Here is a 26131-nt window from a genome sequence, read left to right as displayed (position 1 = left end):
CCAGGCCGGGGGCGGGGTGGGGGGGGGAGTAGTTTTTCTAGCTTTGTGGGCTTTCTCATCGCTTTAACCCCTTCGTTTCCCTGCGGCGTTTCTCTTGGCTAGCTGCAGCAGCCAGCACGAGGCGAGGATGAGATGGCCTGTTGTCAAACTCCAGCTCCTGTACCACGGCGCTCTGGCGTGGGAGACTCTGAGGCTGAGAAGGCAGGAGTCCAGAGAGCTGGGTCAGCCCCCTGCTCTGGTAACAGTAATAGCCACCAGCTACTGCGGCTTGCTTATGCCAGGCTCTGTGTGTGCATTATCACATTTAATTTTTGAGCAATATCCCTTATTAATAATAAGTGCTTATTATTATCACCATCTAACAAATAAAGAAGCAGCCTTTAGAGAGGTTCGGTGAGTTGGCCTAAGCCATATCCAGTCCAGTTCAACTCCAAAGCCATTCCTAAGTCCTTGACAGAACCTGCGCTTTCTCTTGCCCCCCTCCTCCTCATCTATATGATGAGAGAAGGAAACTAGTGTCTCTTCAAGCTATAGACCTGCTCCTAAGACTCTAATTGGGGTTTCCACAGGACTCTCAAGACCCGTGCTCTTTCTTCTACCCTATTTCTATTATACTCTTCTTTCCGTTGTTAGAAGTAACAATTAGCTTATAGTAAATTAGGGCAAGCACTTGGCCCATCTTTTAGAATTGTAGATAAACAGCAGGAGGCAAAGGAGAATGGGGTCACTACCCTAAGCCAGCTGGTGCTTCAGAGAGAAGCCTGTGTGTGTATAAAACTTTCAGCATCTTAGGACAAAATATGGATGGGAACCTCTCCCCTACTTGTCATGCCATTTAAGTTGTCCTTTTGGAACTTCTGTTGCATTTCAAGGATCGGCCTGAAGTTCACTTGGACCCAATTTCACCTCTGCGATCCTCTTGGGTTAGAGAAACTGAGCAATATGGCAGACTATGGAGATGACTCAGAGAAGATGGGTCTGTTCCCCATTCTGTCTTAGCTCCACCACTCAGTAGCTCTGTGATTTGGGTTAAAATCCATATTCTGATAAGTACATGGCTTTGGCCAAACCAACCTCTCTCTGCCTTAATTTACTCACATTAAATGCAGGTAAGGTCACCCACCTCATGGGGCACTTGTCATATTTAAAGGAAACATCATGCAAAAAATCCTTATCTGTTGACTCTTGCATACCCTGTGATGAGTACTCACCCTTCTTTCTCTAAAACACAAAGAGGTGACTATATTCCCTTATGTGTCTTTTCTGTCACAGGGTGTTCATGAGGATTCAATGAGATCACATATATGAAGACACGGTGATAGAATAGACATATAAGGTGTGTGATAAAGTGTTCTCTAGATAAATTATGATAGGATACCTGGGTGGCTCGGTCGGTTAAGTGACTGACTCTTGATTTCAGCTCCGGTCATGAGCTCAGGATTGTGAGATTGAGCTCCTCCCTCAGCAGGGAGTCTGCTTGAGATTCTCTCTCTCCCTCTCCCTTTGCCCCTTCCCCCAAAATAAATGAATAAATCTTTAAAAATAAACAAATAAGTTATGATACTTTAGATGCAGAGTCTGCCCAGGGAGATACAGACCATTTCTTATTTTTTTAAAAGATTTTATTTATTTATTTGACAGAGGGAGAGACAGCCAGAGAGGGAACACAAGCAGGGGGAGTGGGAGAGGAAGAAGCAGGCTCCCAGTGGAGGAGCCTGATGTGGGGCTCGATCCCAGAACGCTGGGATCACGCCCTGAGCTGAAGGCAGACGCTTAACGACTGAGCCACCCAGGCACCCCCAGACCATCTCTTATAAAACTCTTTTCTTATAAGCCTCATTTTTCAGGATATAGCAAAATGATTTTTGAGCACCCTGAAGGCACAGACTTACCAAAGAAGAGAAGCCAAATGAGCACTCTTCATTTAGGAGATGAAGTAGACACTTCGTAAGCCCACATAGCTGAATCAAACTTTTTATTTTTTTAATTAAGGTGGCTCAATTATAATGTACCTTTCATTAGAGTTACATGCAGAATTTTGTCTTTGGTCATTGGACTATCTGTTTTACTCTTGGTGACATTTGCACGAAGAAAATTGTGTGAGCCTGTTATTGAGTTGTGTTTCTCACCTGTCAGATGTGGATGTCAGCATTTACCTTCCCCTTTTTGATAGGACCATTCCACAGGCCTCCAGGTCTGGCAGCTAGGAACACTCTTTTTTTCACCTTCTTTTAACTGAGCAAGTTTTACAAATCCCCAGACACAGACTGCATACAATGTAATTACATTTGTTATCTTTAGTCTGAAAAAAATCTCTCTTAATCTGCAGAGAGTTAACCAAGCCCTAACATAATCAAATTCGAAATAAATGGAATATGAAAGGTGTCATATGTAAAAGTCTCTTCATTTCCAGATCATTGGAGTTTTTAGCTCAGAGTGGATTTGGAGTTAGATGAGGCCAGGTTCAAATTCTGGCCTGCCACTTGCTAGGTGAATATCCTTGGACAAGTCAGTTCATCTTCCCAAGGCTCAGTTTCCTTATCTGAAAAATGGGAATGGTTATAACTGTTCTCAGAGTCTTTGTGAGAATTACATGACATAACAGGCAAATAATACCTCTGAGTCTTACTCTTCTCATTTGTGCAATAAAGATCATTTCAACTCCTCAAAGATCTTGGTGAGCTGGTGTATATGAAAGCTCCTGGCATGAAAGAGCGGCTCAACAAATATCCATGTTCTTGATTCCTTAGGCCTCACCAGTTTCTTACCAACACATCCCTCTATAAAATCAGCGTCATCTGTCCTTTCCCCTAACAAAGTGACTATTTTCAAATGCAAGAGAGCAGCTCCACTTGCAGGCTGTAGAAACTTAGAAAAAGGCAATGTAATGTAGCAGAGGGAGAGCTGAAATTAGAGCCTGAGATGAAGACTGGACTCCAATCCCGCCTTTTATTATCCAATTGATTATAGAAAAGTCCAGTGTTCCCATCTATGATATGGGAATAACAGTGTGAACTTATTTGGTAAGGCTATTGTGAAAATCCATGAGCTAATGCAAGAGGAAGTTCTTTGTCAACCATAAAGCTCTAAATACACATATATAAGATATTCGTGGCTTAGAAGTTCTGTAGGCTGATTCACGAAATTGATCCTTATACATAAAATATCCATCTAGTCAGTTATTCATTCAGATATTATTGACACCAACAGTGTTGGCGCTAGGACTGGGGAATACAGAGATAAGAAGCCATGATCTCTACCTTTTCTGGTGGAAAGACAGACATGCAAACAAGTCATTGTACTATAATGCAATACATGTCTCAATGGAAGTAACTTAAAGGTGCAATAGTTGACGGGATCAGAGGACCCTCAAATCTGCTCAGAAAAGTCAGAGGAGCCTGCATAGACAGGTAGCATCTGAGCTAAGATTTAAATGATACATTTGAGTGTACCGAGCAAGCAAGCCATATCTGTGGGAACAGCCTGGACAGAGGCATGGTCGTATGAAAGTAAGGGTGTTTATGGAAAACTGTAGATAATAAGGCAACAAAGAACAACTTCTACTTGAAATAACTAGTACCTGAGGCCAAAATAAATCCTTAGAGCTTCCAATATCCAACTAATTGTACATGGAGACCCCACCACATGGTCTCAGATACTTTTCCCCTTGATCTACTTTCCTTTGGGGAAGAGCTCTATCTGGGATGAAATTAGTTTCAGCAGTCAGTGGCCAGCTCCTGCCAGGCCCATCAGCCCCTCCTCCTACACCCTGAGTGAGCACGCTCACTTGAATGGCTTTGACATCAATACATTTCACTTCCTATGGGGCAGAGGGACCCAGCTCCAGCCTGCACGAGGGCCTCTCTGCACAGCTCTAAACTAGAGCTCTTTTGCCCCAGTGATACCTAATGCTAAGCAAGTGGGATTAGTCTCCTTGGGAACCAAACCCCCCAGGGGCTCAAGGGCTGAACTGCCCCAAACCGTTTGGGAGAATTGAGATTTCATATTGTTCTTTTACACTTGGATTTCAGGACATTACTTAGACAAAAGCCCACCTGAGAGCTGCCTCCTTTCTTGTGGGTAAATATAGCAGCAGGATCAAGAGCTGACTTACTTATTTTGTTTTCCTCTTTGTAACTTTAATCATACTCCCTGCAGGACAATCTTAGTCCTCAGAGATGTCAGGAATGCACATTCATAAAGGGAAAAATAATTATGCATCTCTCTCTCTTTCTCTCTTCCCCCCATACCAATTTCCCATAGCTATTTTTGAAGCTTCAAATAAAATAAATCAATTCCTCAATTTCATCACACTATTTATTATCATTTTCATCGTGAAATAACATTACCTCACAAACTGTGCACATCCAAAAATGGATGTTTTCTTTCTCATCCTTTCCTCCTGCAAACCACATTCTACTACCACTAGATCTTAATGTCCATCTTAAAACATTAGATGTTATTCTGGTTATCTATAATTGTGGAGCAAACAGTTCCAAAACTGAGCAGCTAAAAACAAACGACATTTTATTATACCTCACCATATTATGGATTAGTAATTTGAGCAATCCTTGGCTGAGTAATCCTTTTGGTTCATTCCACATCGACTATGGCTGGTCTGGAGGATCCAAGATGGTGTCATTCACATGACTGCACCCATGCCCACATCTCCTGGCCTCTGCAATATACCGATCTACGAGTACTCAGACTTCCTACAAGGAGGCTCAGAGATCCCAGAGACAGTGCTGTAAGTCGCCCCATCTGGCAACTCCCAGGCTTCTTATGAAATAGTCCCAGAATTCCCAGCATGTTATTTTCACTATATTCTACTGGTCAAGCAAGTCACTAAGTCCAGCTCAGATTCAAGGGGAGGGAAATTAGAATCCAACCCTCAATGGAAGAAATAGCAGAGAATTGATTTGATACATCACTTGATCTCTTTTAATCTATGTTGCCTCCAGTTTTTGTTTTCTCTGCAATTGGTTTGTTGAAGAAACTGGTCATGGCCTTGTCATCTTTCCCACATTCAGAACTTGGTTAGTTGCATTTATCTCCACAGTGTCATTTAACATGTTTCTCTGGCCCCTGTTGCCTGTAAATGGGAAGCAGATGTAGAGTCTTGATCAGATTCAAGTTCTTTTTTATGCTGTAGTGTGCGTGCACACACACACACACGCACACACCCTATAGAATATATGCTACAATATGTATAATTCTTTCATAATAGCAATGCCAATATTCTTACTAATAGTATAATCACTTCAAACAATTCAATTCTTTTTCTTTCCTTCTTCTTCTTCTTTTTTTTTTTTTTTTTTTGGCATCCTTTTGTCCTCCAAACATATCCCACTAGTGAGGAACAGTCCAATTACTATGTTTTAAATTCACTTCAAAAAATCCTATGTGGGGATGCCTGGGTGGCTCAGTAGGTTAAGCATCTGCCTTCAGTTCAGGTCAGGATCCCAGGGTCCTGGGATCAAGTCCCACATCAGGCTCCTTGCTCAGCGGGGAGCCTGCTTCTCCCTCTGCCTGCCCCTGCCCCTGCTTGTGCTCACTGGCTCTCTCTCTCTTACAAATAAATAAAATTGTAAAAAAAAAAAAAATCCTATGTAGTTATGCCACCAATTCAATAAAAAGGTAGGTTCATTTGTTTTACTTTGCTTTATATAAAAAATTGCTTTATAAATCTTTGATTTTGTTTCATAATTTTTAAAAATTTACATGGTTTCAGAATTAAAACTACACCACAAGACATATTCGGGGAGGGCTAGCTTCCATTGTAGCCCCTCTACCCTATCTTCTATACCTTCTTCCTATAAGTAATCGTTGTTGTTTTCTTTGGGTTCAGGCTTATTCTTTGTTAGATAATCATATTGTTATTATACTTGTTTTCCTCTACCTTGTTTTTTTTTCATTTAGTAATAATATATCTTCATTCATTTTCTTTTACAGTCGTGTAATATTCCACTGAGCGGATCTACCACAGTTTATTCAACCAGTGCTCTTATGATTAACTCAGCTGGGGTTTTTCCAGGCCAACAGTGCTATAATGAATAGCTTCATTGTAAAAAACCAAGATCTACTAACTTTATGAATTGCTTAGAATAAATAGAAGGATCCTCCATACTAGAGCCAGTCATGTATTTCTTTCAAGGGTTCTCATGAAGAGAAAAATGTAAGATGGAATGAACAATCTTCATACACAGTAGCTGTGGTTGATTATTATAAGAATGGCCCCAGGGTGCTTGGGTGGGTTGGTTCAGTGTCTGACTCTTGATCTCAGCTCAGGTCTTGATTTCAGGGTCATGAGTTCAAGCCCCACATTGGGCTCCACCCCTAGCATGGAGCCTACTTAATAAAAGGAAAAAAAAAAAAAAAGAATGGCCTCAATGAATCACTGATCCCTGGATCCAAACCCCTTTGCAATGTGACACTGGAACTCTTCCCATGGAGTTTATTTCTCCACACCTTTAAATCCGTGCTAGAGACAGTACACAAGTTCCAGCCTTTGCAATTGTCAACGTAAGAGATTTGACAGCTTCCACTTTCATACTCTTGGGACACTGAGACCCCACACTATGAACAATCCCAGGAGAATCAAGTTACCCCTGATGACAGGCAGCACCACTGCAAGACATGCCAGTGAGGCCATTCTGCACCCTCCAAACCCAGTCAAATCATTAAATAACTGAAGTCACATGAGTGGTTCCAGGAAAGACCTGCAAAAGAACCGCTGGCATTCCCAACCTACACAACCATATGAAATGGTAATTTTTGGTTCTAAGCCAGTAAGTTCTGGGATGGTTTGTTATGAAACAAGTTTCATGGGCTCTTTGTTAAATAATAGCCTTCACCGTAAAGGAAGAGCCCCACACTCCAATAAATCTTTCGAAGCAACTAAACAGAAAGCCCTCATTCTAACTGAACACCCTGGAAATATCTCTTGAGCAAGATAATCCCTGCCCTGCCCACTTCAAATGAGATAATGGATGTGAAAGCACTTTGCAAACTGGGAAGCATCCTACCAATCTCTGTTGTTTCAATTTTTTAAAAAATGCTATGAGCTTTCCAGAATATTGCTAAACCGGGGCAGCAAGGAGTACATGCATAAAATCAACATTAGATTCTCCTACCCTAAACAATCACTGAGTCAGTGTTTCCTAAACTGTGCCCTCCATCCCCTGCTTGTCACCAATGATTGATTGCTCAGGTGATCCTCAGTGATTTCAAAGAAAAAAGAGCTGAACCCATTTTGTGTACATATTCTATAAACTTTAAATTAAAAATTAATTATGAGGGGTGCCTGGGTGGCACAGTGGTTAAGCATCTGCCTTCGGCTCAGGGCGTGATCCCGGCGTTATGGGATCGAGCCCCACATCAGGCTCCTCCACTAGGAGCCTGCTTCTTCCTCTCCCACTCCCCCTGCTTGTGTTCCCTCTCTCGCTGGCTGTCTCTATCTCTGTCAAATAAATAAATAAAATCTTTAAGAAAAAATTAATTATGACTCTCATAGAAATCATAGTTTATTCTTTATAATCATATCCTAGTGATTACACATGTATTACAAGGACTGCATGTTTGTTCCAGCTAAATTATGTGACCATTCAGTTAACAGATGTGCTTTTCACTTCATTTTTATGTAATTTACACATTACAGTTTTTGTTGGTTACATTTTCATTCTCTTCGTTATTAATATAGTACACATCTGGGTCTCAAATCTATGAAAGTAGACCAATGGCTTCAAAACAGTTTTTGTAGTACTAAATTAGTGAGAAAAATATAAAAAACATTATATATTATATATAGTGAACAAGACAAATGAAAATATAAAATGTACATGCTGGCATAAACGTATCTGTAAGTATAATAATTTGTAAAACACCAAAAAAGAAAAGAAAAAGGATGAAGAAATTTGGAAGCTAGCTGATTTGGGCCACAGAACCCAGGAAAGCTTCAGTATTTGAGAAAGCAAATACTTGAGGAGGGAGACTGAAAATAGGAGAATTGGTTGAAAGCCTGTGTCAGAAGCAGTTAAGTTCTAAGACCCCTTCCCCATCCCATGTAGTCACAAAACAACCTCTCTTCTAATTGGATTTGGAAACAAAGTTTTTATTTCCTATGGAATTGAACCAGACTGTTTCCAGTCTGGTGGATTCCTTGGGCAATGGAAATTTGGCAATGAGACATCGTACTGAAAACAGAGGATTAAATGAGGTTCCGCATTATCAATAATGACCCTCAACCTTTTCAGTTAGTTTCTAGAATGTTTGCAGCAGGTTATCTATTCCTCAATCAGGAAATTGGAGTAGTCTTCTCTGAAGGGTTAATAGCACATGAGAAAAAATTGGATGGATTTCCAATAAGCTTTTTAGTTATCCATTTTATTTATTTTTTTTTAAAGATTTTATTTATTTATTTGACAGAGATAGAGACAGCCAGTGAGAGAGGGAACACAAGCAGGAGGAATGGGAGAGGAAGAAGCAGGCTCATAGCAGAGGAGCCTGATGTGGGGCTCGATCCCATAACGCCGGGATCACGCCCTGAGCTGAAGGCAGACGCTTAACCGCTGTGCCACCCAGGTGCCCCATAGTTATCCATTTTAAAAAATAAATTGTCATCCAAGGTTCATCAAATATTTTGGCAATGTCTTCAACATTGATGGCAGAGACAAACAAAACAAAACAAAAACAAAAACCCTGGGGGATGAGGATCTCAGAGGAAACTGACAATGCAAAAAACAGGAAAACTTCCATATAAATTACAATTTAAAGAGATAAAATAAGATTAAAGATATGAGAGAAAATATTACAATCATGAAACAAGAATTAGATGATACCAAAAAAGGGAAGGGAATCAAAAACAAGAATGAGCTCTTAGAAATTTGTGGTACTACATTTTAAAAAGTCAATAGAAGGATTAGAAGGTGAAGTTGAGGAAATCTCTTAGAACAAAAAATCAAAGAGATGCTCAACATTAAGCCTCAAGGAATTTCAGAAAAGAGAATAGACAAAATGGAGAAGAAAATATTATCAAAGAAATAAAACGAGGAAATTTTGTAGACCTGAAAAATATGCATTTGCAAATTAAAAGAACCTACTAAATGCCTAGCAAAGTTAATGAAAAAAGACCCACACCAAAGCATTTTAGAAATTTTTAGAATATCAAGGAATAAAGGACTCTAGGTAAAAGTAAATATCATGTACAAAAAATAAAAATAAAAATGGAATCAGAAAAACATCAGAGCTAGTGGCACCAGGGTGGCTCAGTCATTTAAGGTTTTGTGATTTCAGCTCAGATCATGATCTCGTGGTTGTGAGATCCAGCCCTACCCTGAGCCCATGGAGCCGGCTTAAGATTCTCTCTCCTCGATAATGCTAAGCGAAATAAGTCAAGCAGAGAAAGACAATTATCATATGATTTCTCTCATTTATGGAACATAAGAAGTAGGAAGATCGGTAGGAGAAGAAAGGGAAGAAGAAAGGGGGGGTAAACAGAAGAGGGAATGAACCATGAGAGACTATGGACTCTGGGAAACAAACTGAGGGCTTCAGAGGGGAGGGGGTGGGGGAATGGGATAGGCTGGTGATGGGTATTAAGGAGGGCACATATTTCATGGTGCACTGGGTGTTATACGCAAGTAATGAATCGTGGAACTTTACATCAAAAACTAGGGATGTACTGTATGGTGACTAACATAATATAATAAAAAATTATTGTAAAAAAAATAATACCTATTCTCCTGAAGCTGTTTCAAAAAATAGAAACAGAAGGAAAACTACCTAACTCATTCTATGAGGCCAATATTACCTTGATCCCCAAACCAGGCAAAGACCCCATCAAAAAGGAGAATTACAGACCAATATCCCTGACGAATATGGACGCCAAAATTCTCAACAAGATCCTAGCTAACAGGATCCAACAGTACATTAAAAGGATTATCCATGATGACCAAGTGGGTTTTATCCCAGGGATGCAAGGGTGGCTCAACATTCGCAAATCGATCAGGGTGATAGATCATATCAACAAAAAAAGAGTTAAGAACCATATGATCCTCTCAATTGATGCAGAAAAAGCATTTGACAAAATACAGCCTCCTTTCCTGATTAAAACCCTTCAGAGTGAATTGATGCAGAAAAAGCATTTGACAAAATACAGCCTCCTTTCCTGATTAAAACCCTTCAGAGTGTAGGGATAGAGGGTACATTCCTCAATTTCATAAAAACCATCTATGAAAAGCCTACAGCGAATATCATTCTCAATGGGGAAAAGCTGAACGTCTTTCCCTTAATATCAGGAACACGACAAGGATGCCCACTCTCGCCATATCCAAATCGGCAAAGAAGAAGTCCAACTGTCTCTCTTCGCAGATGACATGATACTCTATATGGAAAACCCAAAAGACTCCACCCCCAAATTACTAGAATTATAGAACAATTCAGTAATGTGGCGGGATACAAAATCAATGCTCCGAAATCAGTTGCATTTCTATACACTAACGAGACTGAAGAAAGAGAAATTAGGGAATCGATTCCATTTACAATAGCACCAAAAATCATATGATATCTCGGAATTAACCAGAGAGGTAAAGGATCTATATTCTAGAAATTACAGATCACTCTTGAAAGACATTGAAGAAGACACAAAAAGATGGAAAAATATTCCATGGTCATGGATCAGAAGAATAAACATAGTTAAATTTCTATGCTACCCAGAGCAATCTACACTTTCAATGCCATCCCGATCAAAATAGCAATGACATTTTTCAAAGAGCTGGAACAAACAGCCCTTAAATTTGTGTGGAACTAGAAAAGGCCCCGAATCACCAAGGAATTGTTGAAAAGAAAAAACAAAGCTGGGGGCATCATGTTGCCTGATTTCAAGCTATACTACAAAGTTGTGATTACAAAAATATAAAAGTTGGCAATTAATCTAGTGGTTTATTTCAGAAAATGAAAAATAAAATTACAGAAGTTAGGAACCATTAAAAAAAAATTCTCTCTCCTTTCCCTCTGCACTCCCCCTTCTGACATTTGCTCTCTCACTCTCTTTCTAAAAAAAAATAAAAATAAAAAAATAACATCAGACCTCTCATTAACAGCACTGGATCTTGGAAACAATGGAACAATGACCTTAAAAATCTTAGAGAAAATTATTTCCTACTTAGAATTTTATACCAAACCCAGTGATCACTCAACCATGAGTGTAGAATAGCAACATATTCAGACATATAATACCTTATAAAATTGTCTCTCAAGAAACTTCTCAGGGAACCACTGAATAACGTGCTTCATGAAAAAAAGAAGAAAAGAGTATTCAGAAAACAGGGGTCCATCATGAGATAGAATCAAATAGAATTCCCTGATTGATAACCAAGAGAAGCATGGCAATAATAACCACATAGCAGGCCGAACGATGACAATCTGTCCAAACTGAGACAGGAGAATGGAGAAGTCCAGGAGAAGGAGGGGATATCTCCAAGAAAAATAAATGGAAGTGATAGATATACTTAGGTATTTGACCATGATGGTGGGAGGTGGCAGATACCCTCACTGCTTTCATTTTTTTTAAATTAAAGATTTTATGTATTTATTTGACAGAGAGACAGCCAGCGAGACAGGGAACATAGGCAGGGGGAGTGGGAGTGGAAGAAGCAGGCTCCCGGTGGAGATCCCAGGACTCCGGGATCATACCCTGAGCCTAAGGCAGACGCTTAATGACTGAGCCACCCAGGCACCCCCCTCACTGCTTTCAATATCCCACACTAATTCTTACCTGACACAGCCCACCTAATCCTGTGGAAACTGAATATGACATACAATTGCACCTCTCTTTTAACTACAGCATGGCTTGAGGTCCAATCTGGGCCAATAAGACATTAGGAGAAACTACTCTTGGAATTCTAGGAAAGCCCCCCCTTACCTACATATCAAAAAGAGAGATAAACAGAAAGAAAGGAAAGAGAGAGGAAGAAATGTTCCCCTTCCTGCCTTTGTTCATATATAAGTGATACTTGGAGTTATGGCAGCCATCTTATAACCACAAAGGGGAAAGCCTAAAAAACAAAAATCAACATGCTGAGGTTGGCAGACCAGAAATGTGAAAAGCACTGGATCCTCAATGACATTATAATGTCACTGAATTAACCAACCCTCAAACTCCCTAGCTACAGACTTCTTTTTTTTATTTTAAGGTTTTATTTATTTATTTTTGCAAGAGAGAGAAAGAAAGAAAGAGAGCAAGTATGCAAGGTGGGGAGGGGCAGAGGGAGAGCAGACTCCCCAGTGAGCAGGGAGCCCGATGCAGGTCTCGATCCCAGGATCCTGGAATCATGACCTGGGCCATCCCAGGATCCAGGAATCATGACCTGGGCCGAAGGCAGATGCTTAACTGACTGAGCCACCCAGGTGCTCCCTTCCCCCCCCTTTTTTTAAGATACAGACTTCTTTAAGAGTAAGATAATAGGGGGTGCCTGGATGGCTCAGTCAGTTAAGCATCTGCCTTCGGTTCAGGTCATGATTAAATAAATAAATAAATAAATAATTTTTTAAAAAGAGTGAGATAATAAACCTCTTTTGTTTAGGCTACTCTTAGTTGGTCATGATGGTACTTGCAATTGAAAGTATTCTAGGGGCGCCTGGGTGGCTCAGTTGTTAAGCATCTGCCTTCAGCTCAGGGCGTGATCCCAGAGTCCTGGGATCCAGCCACGCATCAGGCTCCTCCGCTGGGAGCCTGCTTCTTCCTCTCCCACTTCCCCTGCCTGTGTTCCCTCTCTCGCTGGCTGTCTCTCTCTCTGTCAAATAAATAAATAAAATCTTTTAAAAAAAAAAGCATTCTAAATTCTATAAGAAGGTGTTACCCTTCTGTTAATGTGTTTAGGGAAGAACTAGCGAAATGTACATAGAAAACTAAGTCCCCCCTCCCCAAATAAGGCAGTCATTAACTTTGGGTAAAACAATAAACTGCACAAGAAATTTCAGTAAAATATAAATGAGCTGTGAAGAATACTTACACAATAATAGAATAATCACTGAATATTTATTTAATCCAACTTCATGCTGGAACTACATGCAGAGGACTGGGAAAAGTTAGAGGGGCAGCACCCCACCAGTGGAAAAGGTGTAAGTGTTCTATAAGCAATAGTTTCAGGGAAGGCGGCCTTTTGAGGGGTAACACAAAAGATTAAAGGAAGAGAAAGCAGAGCTGGACAAGGAGAGCCTTCAGACTCCAATGCAGATCTGAGACCTCTGAAAAGAAAGGAAAGAGGAAGCCAAGTCCAGCAGGGAGGGCCTCAGATATAGTTCGGTGGATCTGACAGAAGTCTCTGCAAGCCCGCAGGAGATGTCTGCAGCTAAGACGACTCATTAAAGGGGCACTACGCTAGGCAGAAGTAGCTAGGCCTTTGCGTCTACCACTTTGTGCGGCCATCATCTGAAGCGGTCATCTCAGTGAGAGTGTGATCTCAGCTTAGAAGAGGAGGAAGCCTGAGCAAGCTACCCCCGAACACTGTCTGCTCGCCATATTGGCATCAGCTAGGCAATGAGACCTATCTTGAGGGGGGATCTGGGCAGTGCATCTCCATACAATTATTTTGAAATATGTAGGTAAAAGTAGAAAGAAGAAATAGTTTTTACATGTTTAAAGTGAGAGGGCACCTGGGTGGCTCCATAGGTTAAACATCTGCCTTCAGCTCAGGTCATGATTCTGGAGTCCCGGGATGGAGCCCCACATCAGGCTCCCTGTTCAGCAGAGAGCCTGCTTCTCCCTCTGCCCCTCACCCTGCTCGTGCTCACTCTCTCTCTCTCTCAAATAAATACATAAAATCTTTAAAAAAATGTTTAAAGTGAGAGTCAGAAGTAGGGATAATGGAGAAGAAAATCATAAAACTTTTTTCCTTTATAAACCATGTACATATTCATTTTAATAACACATTAAAATCTAAATTTAAAAAGTAATTCTACAAGAGCTTTTTCATTTAGTTGGCAATTACTTTATTCCAAATGGAAATTATGACACTATAATGCTAACTTGTAACAATGTCAAGGATATTTCTCAAATGCCTTATCTTAGCAACATATTCAGTATCCTGACTAGGCAGGCCTTATCAGTAATTTCCAGCCGAGATATCAAAAATATTTTATGTTGCGGATAAGATAACAGGATTTTTAGGAATAGGACTGTGGTTTAAAGCAGCCTGATTTTTTCCTTTTAGGTAATGATTTTCTTCACTTACCCAAGAAAGAAATTAAAGGCATATTATTGAAAAATATTTCAAAATATATCAACACACTGCAATGGAGTATTAAAAACTACTTTCTAGAACCAAATGCGGCTAAAATTAGAATTGGAAGTTCATGCACCGTTATTTCCCAAATTAAAATGTTCAAGTATGTTATGCTTATAAAATTAACATCTGATGGGATGTTGAATTAAAAATCTCTATTACTTCTAGGTCTTTACAATTGGGCTGATAGTCATAGAAAACTAGGTAGGTGGATGATGAAAGAAAGAAAGAAAGAAAGAAAGAAAGAAAGAAAGAAAGAAAGAAAGAAAGAAAGAAAGAAAGAAAGAAAGAAAAGAGAACGAGATCCTAATGTGAGCAAATTCCAGCATTGGTTCAGCTGTTGTTATCACCATGATCCCAGACTTATTTTTCTGCTCCATCTTCCTTAATGTGTTAGTTGTCATCCTTACATGGGTGCTGCATGGTTGCAAGACAGCTGATTCACTTTCAAACATCACACCGTTATTCCAAAAGGACAAAGGGCCTTTTCCTCGGGAGGCCTTATGATTTTATACATAAAGGGTCGCCCTTCCCAGAAAATATCTCACTAGCCAAAACTAGATTACATGCTTACCCTTACACTACTCAATAACCAAGGAAAAGGATATTACCTCGCTTTGTTTAGACCAATTATAATCTATCCCTGGAGCTGCCTAGGCATCTATGCTTACTGAGATGGAGGGATCTCTGCCCAACACCCAAACAGATCGCGTTCTGTTTGCAGGGAGGAAGGGGGAAGGACGGCGGATGGGTATATAGTGGATAAGATGCCTTGTTTGACCCAAATATCCAGAGCTGTCTAACAGAACGGACAATTGCTGTTGTTCCCAACAAGCTATAATTGGGAGTTAGCATTTCTAATTTAGTATAAATACAGAATAAGAAAAATTACCTAATTATAGAATCTGACCTATAGCTGAAGCAATCTGTTATTGATCTGGATATAATTACTTCAGTGAATGCATATGATTTCATCCCTCGAACTCATATGAAGTATTGTTATTAGTTTTTTAAAAATTAACATAATGGACTATTAGTTTCAGAGGTAGAGGTCAGTGATTCATCAGTCTTATATAATACCCACTGCTTATTCTATCACATGCCTCCTTAATGTCCATCACCCAGTTACCCCATCCGCCCACCCGTTTTATTACTTTTTAAAGCTGTGTTTCTTGCTATAATCTATCATTCATTTTTTTAACTTTATTTCATTTACCTAAAATTGGTGACTTGTATTAATGGTCATGGGGTTTCTTTTTGGGATGATGAAAATGTTCTGGAATTAGATAGTGATGATGGGTGCATAGCTTTGTTAATATACTAAAAACCACTGAATTGTACACTTTAAAAGGGTGTCTTTTTGTGGCATATGAATTATATCTTAAAAAATTGGTGACATGCATGTGTGCTGAGTTCCCATTAAGAAGAAAATGGGGAAAATTACACAAGTCCCTGCATGTGGAATCTTCTTTGGTTCAGACTTCATTCAAATACCTGATAGCACGTACCCCTCTTACAGAATTAAACATTGGATCAGTGTGGCACAATATCCATCAGGGCACGGCATAAGGCTGCTCTGAACCTGCCGAAGTTTACACCAGAATGTGACAACTGCGGAAATCAGAGACACTCAGGGTCTCAGCAAGCCTGGGTAACTTGAGCAGCCCTCAGCCCAATATCCGGTATGCCAGACAGAAACGCTTAAAGACCTAGATCCTATTATACGAGGTTGAATTCATTCAATTAAACAGCTTAAGCAGCTCGGATCAGCCACTGGAACCCTTCTCTGCGGAGTGCTAAAACAACGGCCCAAGGGGCAGCTGAAGTTTGTTTTCTCTTGTGTGAGGCCAGCTGGAGTTGCCTAGCACATGGCCAAGCTGGGGAGGGCCAACACAACATAATTGCATTAAACCTGCCCGTTCTTTCCGGAAAGCATTTCCTGACAGCATCAGGGAGGAAATGAATTAAGGGGGAGATTTCAAGTCTTAGGATTCCACACCTATCTTTCCATCTGCCTCCCCCAACCCCTCAAAATGACTTTTATGAAAAGAGAACTTGAATTTAGACTCCCCTGCTTAAGGCTTGTTTTACTAAATTATGCTTGGTCTTTCCTCATCATTATTAAAGTGACTTTCGTTGGGCATATCCTTTGGGGTGGCTGAAAACATACTAGATAATTTTTCTATAGGGCAGAATCAGGGTATCACTAATTCCATTGCCCTTTCTGAAAATCCTAGTCTGCTTTCAAATATTAACCTTTTTCAAAAACCCACCTAAGTCTCTGTTACCACCAACTCCAGCTGCTCTGTCTCCTTCCCTCCTACTTTCCTGATACTTTACCTCCATCTCTCCAGTGACACTTCTTTCTTCATTCATCCATTCACTCAACGAGCATTTACTGAGCTTCCCCTGTACATCCGAAGCATATCAGGCGCCTTCATTGTTCATTTAATCCTTACAGTCATCCTTTCAGGTAGTTAATATCATCCCCGTTTTACTGAAGGCACCTAAAGCACAGAGCTTCGCAGCTTGCCGGTGGTCAAAGAGCTACTACGGACAGCGTTTAGCTTCAAATCTAAATCCACTGGCCCCATGCCCAGTTTGCCACAAATCAGCTATTTGTGTACTTGATTATCTCTGTCACTTAAGAAATATCTATTGGGGGCTACTATGTGCTAGGCACCATCATAAGCACCAGAACATACCTAAGTAAGTCCTGGTCCTCAGAAGACAGACATATTCCCAGGGATTTACCTGAGTCCCACTGTCATGTCAGTTTACTCATTCAGCAGACATTTGCCGAGCACCTGCAGCATCCTAGCGACACCATGCTATAGGCATGGAGAAATGCCATAGACATGCCTTCTGTCCTTAGGACAGTGTTTGAGTAGAGGCACAAGCAGGTTGTTACTGGAGCACAGAAAGGGAAGAAGACTTCATGAAGAAGATGCCATTGATATGTGCCGTAAAGGATAAGGAGATTCGGTAACTATAACTCTTTAAGAAAGTGGGGGGTTGGGCATCCTAAAAAGAGTCCTCATGAGACAGGACATGGAGATATAAAACTGCAGGGTAGCATCAGGGTAATTGTGGCAGTACCATGCGGCTGGAATATAGGGTGTGAGGCAGGGAGTAGAAGAGAGAAGATCAGAAAGGGTCAAATGCTGTGCAGAGGAGCTTAGACTTGATCTAATGAAAACAGAGAGAACCCCTGGAGATTTCTGAGCAGAGGAGCTTATTTATCTTTGTGTTCCATGGCATGTGGCACACTGCCTTGTCCATGGTAGCAGTTTTAGCATTTGTCACTTTCCTGGCACCAGAGAAGACTTTGGCCCCCAACCTGATGCCATGCTCTGTTTACAGAGGAGAAATAAGGCCCATGCTCTTGTGTATAGCAGTTTTCTTGCCAGCCCCTCTGCCAAGTCATCCCAGGTCTCAGAGCAATCTTTCCCTTTTATCCAAAGCCAAATTGCTGCCTCCATGTTGTTGTCACTGCTACAGACTCTGCTAATTTCTCCTTGGCGAACAGAAGCTGGTCCAGTGGAAGAAGCTCTAGACTGGGAGATTTAAGAAACCGTGTCCTGATCCCAGCTTTACAAGTACTTAGAGTGTAACCTTGGCCTATCTCCCATCTCTAAAATGGATAGATGATCCCTACATTCCCTTCCAGACTTAAGAATATCTGATTTTAGGGGTGCTGGGTGGCACAGTTGTTAAGCACCTGACTCTTGGTTTCGACTCAGGTTATGATCTCAGAGTCCTGAGATCCGGTCCCACATCAGGCTCCGCACTCAGTACAGTCTGTTTGAGATTCTCTCTCCCTATCCCTCTGCCTCCTCCTCTGCCCCTCCCACATATGCTCTCCCTCTCTCTTTCTCTCTCTCTCAAATAAATAAATCTTTTTTTTTTAGATTTTATTTATTTATTTGTCAGAGAGAGCACAAGTAGGGGGAATGGCAGGCAGAGGGAGAAGCAGGCTCCCCACTGAGCAAGGAGCCGGATGCAGGACTCGATTCCAGGACGCTGGGATCATAACCTGAGCCGAAGGCAGACACTTATCCAAGCCACCCAGGTGCCCCTAAATAAACAAATCTTTAAAAAAAATTTTTTTAAAGAAAAAGAATCTCTGATTTTAAATGCAGGGTCAACATGTCTTTAGCTGGGCCAGATGGTAGCTATACCTACAAAGTTCTGCTTTACCATGTGGCAGAATAATTTTCTGTGGTTATAATTTGTTTTATTCTCCCAGTACTTTGCCTTATATCTCCATCCTCCACCAACTCTTTGCCTATTCTAGAAAGGCTGCTAGGATGTTTGCACCTATGCCTCAGGAGAGTTTTGTGTTGCTAAGCAAAAGCAGAAATTGCTACAGAAAACCCTCTCTGCCAGTCTTTGAGAGTCTAAATGCACTGAGGGTATGAATCTATTTATCTCAAATAGGGTCCAGAGAGAAGGGAGCACTTTTCAGAAGACAGAGTCAGGAATGGCAAGATTGAGAACTTCTTTCTTAGGGTGACCATAACACTGATTTTCCAAGGGAGTATATTTTTGAGAATAAAAGGTAATATACTTATTAATAATTACACTGAAGTGTAATTGGCCCTTGAGTGGAAATCTTTTTATTACAGCTAAACTTGTAATAAAAATCATGATCCTCTGCCCAGATCCCCTCTGGGTGCTGAAGAACCCATCCCCTGGCGGCTGACATTATTGCCTGCTGATGGCTGACAGCTGGAGCTCTCACCAAGCATTGCCCACAGCTGAGGGAAACTGCCTTGCCCAAGGTCATATCCTTCCCCAAGTGCACCAGAGACCAATGATTGGCTGATGCGGGGTTACAAGCGCCAGAACCCGTCCCTCCCACCACCTTGCTTCAATTTGAATCAAGTGTGAAAGACCATCCTGGATCCAGGACTTTCCACAAGATCAGCTGAGGCTGATAGCAGGTCACCTTCTGCCCAGTCTTGACTTCCTCTCTTCCCTAGGGATAGGGAAGAGAGTCCCCCTCAATCAACCTTCAGCACACAACTCCAATTCAAGGTCTGTTTCCAGGGATCCCTATCTGAGGAACTGAACTACCTCTGTGCTGTTAGTAAGATGTAAACCCCAAAATTAACTTCCTATTTGTATCTTAGTCAAATAGATCAATTAGCATTTATTTCTTGTTCCCATATTTAAATGCTACCCTAGAAAATACATGCCTCTTCATTCTTTGCAATCAGAAAAGTGCAAGTCCTCTCCTTCTCTGGTCTCTAGTGGAGGAGACAGGCTTGCTATATGGTTCTACAACAGTAAAGTGGAACAATACTTTTAGGGAGAGAGGAGACCTCAGTTTTAGTTCTGGCTTCGCTAATGAGTCATTATGATGTGGGAAAATCATTTCCTCTCTCTAGGTGAGTTCAAATTTACTTGTCTATAAAATATAAGTCTTATCAGAAAAGTTATGAAAATCTTAGAAATGAGGCTAAAAAGTGAGTCCCGCATACTTTCAATGTTACGCAGGCACAAAGACCACCCAGAGATTGTCTACAGTAATGAATTCAATTTTTCTCACCATTTGCCAATAGTTGAAGATTCCAGATTTAATAAAATTACTTATTACCTGGTAGAGATTTGCCTAGTAGATATGCAAATAATTTCTATTCATGGAACCACAAAGATTTATAGCTCAGTTTTTATGTAATCCAGTAAACTTACCCTAATATTGCAATAGTATATACCTGGCTTTTTAAATGTTCTTTGAACAAATCATAACATCTTGATGGTTTCCTTGCTAAGAGTTAAATAGATTCTTTTACATATCGTTCATTTATATTTGCCTGAGAGTCATGATTTTACCTTTTTAAAAATTATACTTCATCAGGCTTGATCTCCTCCATGATGCCAAAAGAAAGCCAATCCACATGGGGCATCTGGGTGGCTCAGCGGGTTAAGCGTCTGACTCTTGATCTCACCTCAAGTCTCAATCTCAGGGTTGTGGGATCAAGCCCTGTGTTTGGGCTCCACGCTGGGTTTGGAGCCTACATATAATAACAAATAAAAAGAATCCACACAGCCGTTTGATAATTAGGGGATCTCAGGTTATCTACACAAAGGGATGCAAGACTCCTTTCTATAGAAATCATCTGGACAGTGTTACCCTTAGGAGAGTAGTCAGCAATACCACAGTCACCAGAACCACCATCCCTTGTTGCTGGGGAGAAGGCTGGGGGAAAGAGCAGCAGAGTCAAGGCTTAGTGAGAGGGACTTTCCCAAGGTTTCCCAGGTCTGAAAGGTATGCAAGTTATGTATCATCAGAGCTAGGATTCAAACCCAGGCCTGTCTAGCACTCTAGAAAGCCCATAACTCCCACTCCTCATACTTTCGTGCCGTGGCTCATCTGCCTATAATCCCAGTGTGTGTCACATATGCCTGGCACCTAGTAGGCAATCAATGTATATCCCATGAAATCAAAAACTTTTAACTATTCCTAGTGACTAGAACTTGGGTATTTCCAAAGGACCAAATCTATTGATGAGCCTCACTTCAGAGAACTAGAAAAGACTGACACTCGGGAGCCAGACAGGCCTACGTTCCATCTCCTCATTGCCATTTAGTGGCTAATTAGCAGTGTAACCTTGAACCAGAAATGAAATCCCTGTGAGCCTTTGTTTCCTCCCTTGCTACATGTAAATAATCCTCATAGGCTTCTTATGAGGAGTAAAGTAGAAAAAACAATGTGAAAGTTCTCAGCACAAGACCTGGCCCAAAGGTGCCCCCACCCACAATGGTCTTTTGGTCTTTCCTTCTCCTCTCAGAAGACCCTGGAAGGCTTTGAGGCCTCAGCTGCATTGCTGCCTCTACCAGCCCCCACTCCAGGCACACAGTGATCAAGGGATGGGAAAATCCCTCTGTTCAAACAGGTGTCACTGTTCTAAACCTACAGTCTCATTTCCTGATCGTGTCTTAATCTGCTCTTCGGTGGTGAAAGTTGATTTCTTGCACATTCTTATATCAGTGGGAATTTCTGCCCTTGGCTGACAGGCATTATGGGCTGGCTTTGACATACAGCCCTACAGGGCCTGAACAGCCCCTATTCTTTCCCAGTCCTGAAAGGGAGCTTTGTGCCAAGGATTCATTAAACTGCACTGCACAGCCCCTTCATAAATGGGGCTCAATAATGAACAGTCGATTTAACTGGAAAAGCTGCTGGAGCTGTTAAATTAAAGGGAAATAAAGTGCATTTTAGACTCAGTCTGCCAGAAGAAATGGTGACCTAAAAGGAAAATCTTCATTTTTATTGAATTGAAGTTTTTAAAAGTGTAAAATGTCCAGGAAGCTTCCTTGTGACAGGCAATGAGACATAAAAGCTCAGAAGGCAGGCCTGAGATAGTGGCGCTTTTTATTCACCATCACAGAGTGTGTCTCGAGCTCTTAAATGGTGCAAAGGAATGATCTCATTTTGAGAAGGAAATACGAGGAGACTGCAATATGTCACAAGAAGTGTTGTTTGTTTGTTTAAAATGTTTCAAGTATTTTAAGACCAGGATTTCTCCTTCAGTCTTGGAACATTCAAAGGACCAAGAACCATTCTTTTCAGTTTTTCTGCTCTCTTTCAGGGATAAGAAATTTCTCTGGGAGGAATCCAATTGTTTCTCCTCACACAACACCTCAGAGTTAGATATTTGATTTAAGTAGTGTGCTCTGACATCTGACTCAGTAGTCTCTCTTTGAAGTCTGCGACTTTCAGAAGTACATGTAAGTGCTCCAAAGAATTTTCTCTTCAACGTCTGTTTCTGAGTTATATAACTTCCTGGCATGGTGAGAGAGAACGTCTACTAACAGGTGCTGGAATGTTATAGTTTCCAATAACTGTCAGGTGCAAGAACCAATAGCCACTGTGCTTTGGCAGGCAGATTAACCATATGGTGATCTTAGCTTTTCTCCACTAAGCTGCTGTGAGCTGGGAATTCTTCTTAACATGCTTCCCTGTCCTTCGTGTTTTCAAATCTCTATATAGAATGTGCTCCTGGGTATGTTACAGGCTTCACTACCCTAGTCAAGGTCTTTTCTCATTTTCATCGTTAAGCATCGTTTGACCATCAAAAAACGACAGTCACTCATCACAGGGAATTTAAAAAGAAATCTGAAAGGCAATGTGAAATAAATAAAGGCCCACTTCCACCCTTATTGTTCAGGGTCACTGGAATCCAAACACAGATTTTCAGTTGCAAAGCTGTATAGAAAAGGCAAAACTTCCTTTCTAAGAAGTTATATGCTCTCTTTCTGAAACCTACTTTTCCATTTGAATTCTAAGCCATCGATTTAATTTTTTAGGATTCTGCGTTAGTCGATTCAAAGCCACCTTGAGAATATCCTGAAGTTGAAAAAAATAAATCTGTGCATGTATTCATTTTAAATAGTAACTATGGTGACCCAGTAAATTGTATTGTTTTATTCTTCGTTCATCTACCATTAATGAGTCACGGTCAACCGAAATAAATCATGGGCTCTCCACACCATGAAATTCTGGATTCATAATAAAACTGCTGCCTAGTTTAACAAATTCTAGGATGGACCTTGGCCACTGTGAGCCCTGATGGTTGTTAGGGTCTACACCCGCATCGGAATAAACAAAGTTTCATTCACCTTCCATTAAAGATCTCCGGACTCCAAAATGGCTATGCCGTCCTGTGTGGATTGTGTGGCTTCATTATGTTTTGACATTTAGCAATGGAGTAAATATTCATTAGAAAATACATATCAGACCAGTCCAACTTTTACATGTGGCATCAGTCATTCAAACACACTCTCCCAGTCATGACTTAGTCCTACATAAGCAAACACTAAACTATTCAAAAGATATTTAGCTTAAAGGTGGAGATAAGAGAATTTTCTGAATCTGCACAGATTTGACTACAGCCAGACTACAAGTTAAGGAGAATGTTACTATGATACAGCTTATCTAAAGGAAAATGACTGGGAAAGCAATGGTGATCAAAATCAAAGCACAGGAGAAAGTATGCTCCTATAGGATTCATAACATTTATTAATTCTTCTATTCATTTTAATGAATAAAATCTTATGTGCTTTTTTTCCCTACCAATGCATAATTTTTCTGAGGAAAGGAAAGAAGTTATCCTCAGTGCCTAAGAGAAAGTGTGATAGGTGGAGGTTTAATAACTATTTGACAAGGGAATAAAAGAAAGAGAAGGAGGGAAAGGAAGATAAGGAAAGAGAAAAAAGGGAATGTGAGACAAGGAAAGGAGGATGTTAGCCCAGGGAAAATAAGAAACAACATAATAGCTTTCTTCACATATTTAAAATACATCATTTGGGAAAAGGATTAGATTTATTGTTTTTGAAGCCAAATAATTTCACCAAAAGCTATACATAGAAAGCTAAGAGATTTCTGGGCCCTAGCTATAAGGAATTGCTACCCCATTCAAATAAGTAAAACGCCGAAAAATCTGAAAAATCAACAACTCTTTTTAGATCCATAAGAGAAGTAAGGTCACAGAGCAAATCCCCAAAATTGGAAGGACAGGCAAATACAAAGAATCACACTTACTGGAGCAGAGATGTCCATGGGATCAATGCTGGGGTAAGATAACCTGAACTGTAATTGCAAAATGGTGGGGGCTCAATGTAGAAAACCCTGAGAGATAAAAACTTCAGGGGGAGCCTGTCATCATGGGATTCCCCCCAAATTGTGTAAGTTTCAGTTCCTGGAGGTCAACCAGTTCTCATAGTAAATAAGGAAAAAAATCCTCTTGTGCTTCTAGCAGGGGCAGGAGAAAAAGACCCACCTTGAAATATGCCAGAGCATTCTGTTCTGAACAAGTTCTGCCCTCAGGAAAAACTAACCAGAGCCTGACCTACCTGGAGAAAGGGAAATATCCAACTCCACCTCACATGAACTATCCTGTCCCCCTTGAGGGGAGGGGGGAAAAAACCCTGAGAAGCACTTGTGAAGTTCATAGTCCACAAAAAGACTGAAACCTAATCATAGATCTATAAAATGCTTCCCCTCCCCCCACACCTCTCCACCTCATTACTAAAGTCCTATTTAGTTCCTCTTACCCAGTACCTAATGTTCAACTATCAAGAAAAATTACAAGGCATACTAAAAAGCAAAAACATAGTTTGAAGTGACACAGCAAGCATCAGAACCAGACTCATATATGGCAGGGATATTAGAATTATCAGACCAGGAATTTAACTATGATTAGTATGCTAACAGATCTCATGAATAAAGTAGATAGCACTCAAGAACAGATGGGTGGGGGCACCTGGGTGGCACAGCAGTTAAGCGTCTGCCTTCGGCTCAGGGCGTGATCCTGGCGTTATGGGATCGAGCCCCACATCAGGCTCCTCTGCTATAGCGAGCCTGCTTCTTCCTCTCCCACTCCCTGCTTGTGCTCCCATTCTCGCTGGCTGTCTCTATCTCTGTCGAATAAATAAATAAAATCTTTAAAAAAAAAAAAAGAACAGTTGGGTGATATAAGCAGAGAAATGGAAATTCTAAGGACCATCCTCCCCCACAAAAAAATGCTAGAGATTCAAAACATTGTAACAGAAATAAAGGATGCTTTTGATGGGCTTATTAATAGATGGGCAGGCCAAGGGAAGAGTCTCTAAGTTTGAGAATATCTCAATAGAAACAACCAAAACTAAGAGACAAAGAGAAAAAAGACGGGAAAAAACAGAACAGAATATCTAAGAGTTGTGGGACAATTACCAAAGGTATAACATAAATATGGAAAATACCAGAAGGAGAAGAAAAAGGAACAGAAGAAATGTTTGAAATAATACTGACTGAAAATTTCTCCCAAATTAATGTTAGACATCAAATCACAGGAAGATCAGGGAATAGTAAGCAGGATAAATGTCAAAACAAACCAAAAACTCACTTCAGGATATCATTTTCGAACTATAGAAAATCAAAGATAAAGAAAACATCCCACAAGAAGCCAGAGGGGAAAAAGCCTTATTACCTATAGGGAAGCAAAGGTAAAAGTACATTCAACTTCTCACAAACCATGCAAGCAAGAAGATGGTAGAGGGAAATATTTAAAATGTTTAAGAAAAAAACACCAACCTAAAATTCCATACCCTATAAACTTATCCTTCGAGTGAGGGAGAAATAAAGACTTCCCCATACAAACAAACATTGAGGCAATTTGTTGGTAGTAGATCTACCCTGAAAAAAATGTTAAAAGAAGTTCTTTAGGAGAGAGAAAATAATATAGGTCAGAATCTTGTATCTACATAAAGAGCAAAGGAGAAGGAATAAGTAAAGTCTAAAAAAAAAACTTTTATTTTTCTTTTTGTTTTTAAATTTTTATTTTTCTTATCCTTAACTGGTCTAACAGACAACAGTTTGTTCAAAATAATAATAGCAATAATGTATTTGATTATGTATGCTATGTATATGTGTGTGGATATATATATATATATGCTTATCTATAAATGAAATGAATGACAGCAATGATACAAGGGATAGGAAGGAGACGTTAGGATTAGTTTGCTTATTATAAGGTACTTATGCTATGCATAAAGCAATATAGTATTATTTGAAAGTAGACTTAGATTAGTTGTAAGTGTATGTTGCGAACTCTAGAGCAACCACTAAAAAAAGTAAAAAAAAGAGGTATAACTGATGGGCTAAGAAAAGAGAGAAAATGGAATCATATAAAATACTCAGTTAAAAACCACAAAAAGGCAGAAAAAGAGCATACCATACACACACACAAAAAGGAGCAAAGACTAGGGGCAACAAATAGTAAACAGCAATAAATATGGTAGATAATCCAACTCTATCAATAACCACTTTGAACAATAGTGGTCTAATGCATCAATTTAAAGAC

At 40.3% G+C, this 26131-nt stretch overlaps 1 protein-coding gene across 1 annotated transcript in view; it reads right to left on the bottom strand.

The window, feature by feature from the left end:
- Positions 1–21268, bottom strand: part of FAM181B (family with sequence similarity 181 member B) — a 23118-nt gene extending 1850 nt beyond the window's left edge. The window contains exon 1 of the mRNA XM_034667596.1: positions 21206–21268. Within this exon, the coding sequence (XP_034523487.1) occupies positions 21206–21268 (63 nt within the window). The remainder of the gene's footprint in view (positions 1–21205) is intronic.
- Between the last annotated feature and the right edge of the window lie 4863 nt (positions 21269–26131).

Source organism: Ailuropoda melanoleuca, chromosome 8, assembly GCF_002007445.2.
Source record: "Ailuropoda melanoleuca isolate Jingjing chromosome 8, ASM200744v2, whole genome shotgun sequence".
Classification (NCBI taxonomy): domain Eukaryota; kingdom Metazoa; phylum Chordata; class Mammalia; order Carnivora; family Ursidae; genus Ailuropoda; species Ailuropoda melanoleuca.
Note: the sequence above shows the minus strand (reverse complement) of the source record. Positions and strands in the feature narration are given on the sequence as shown.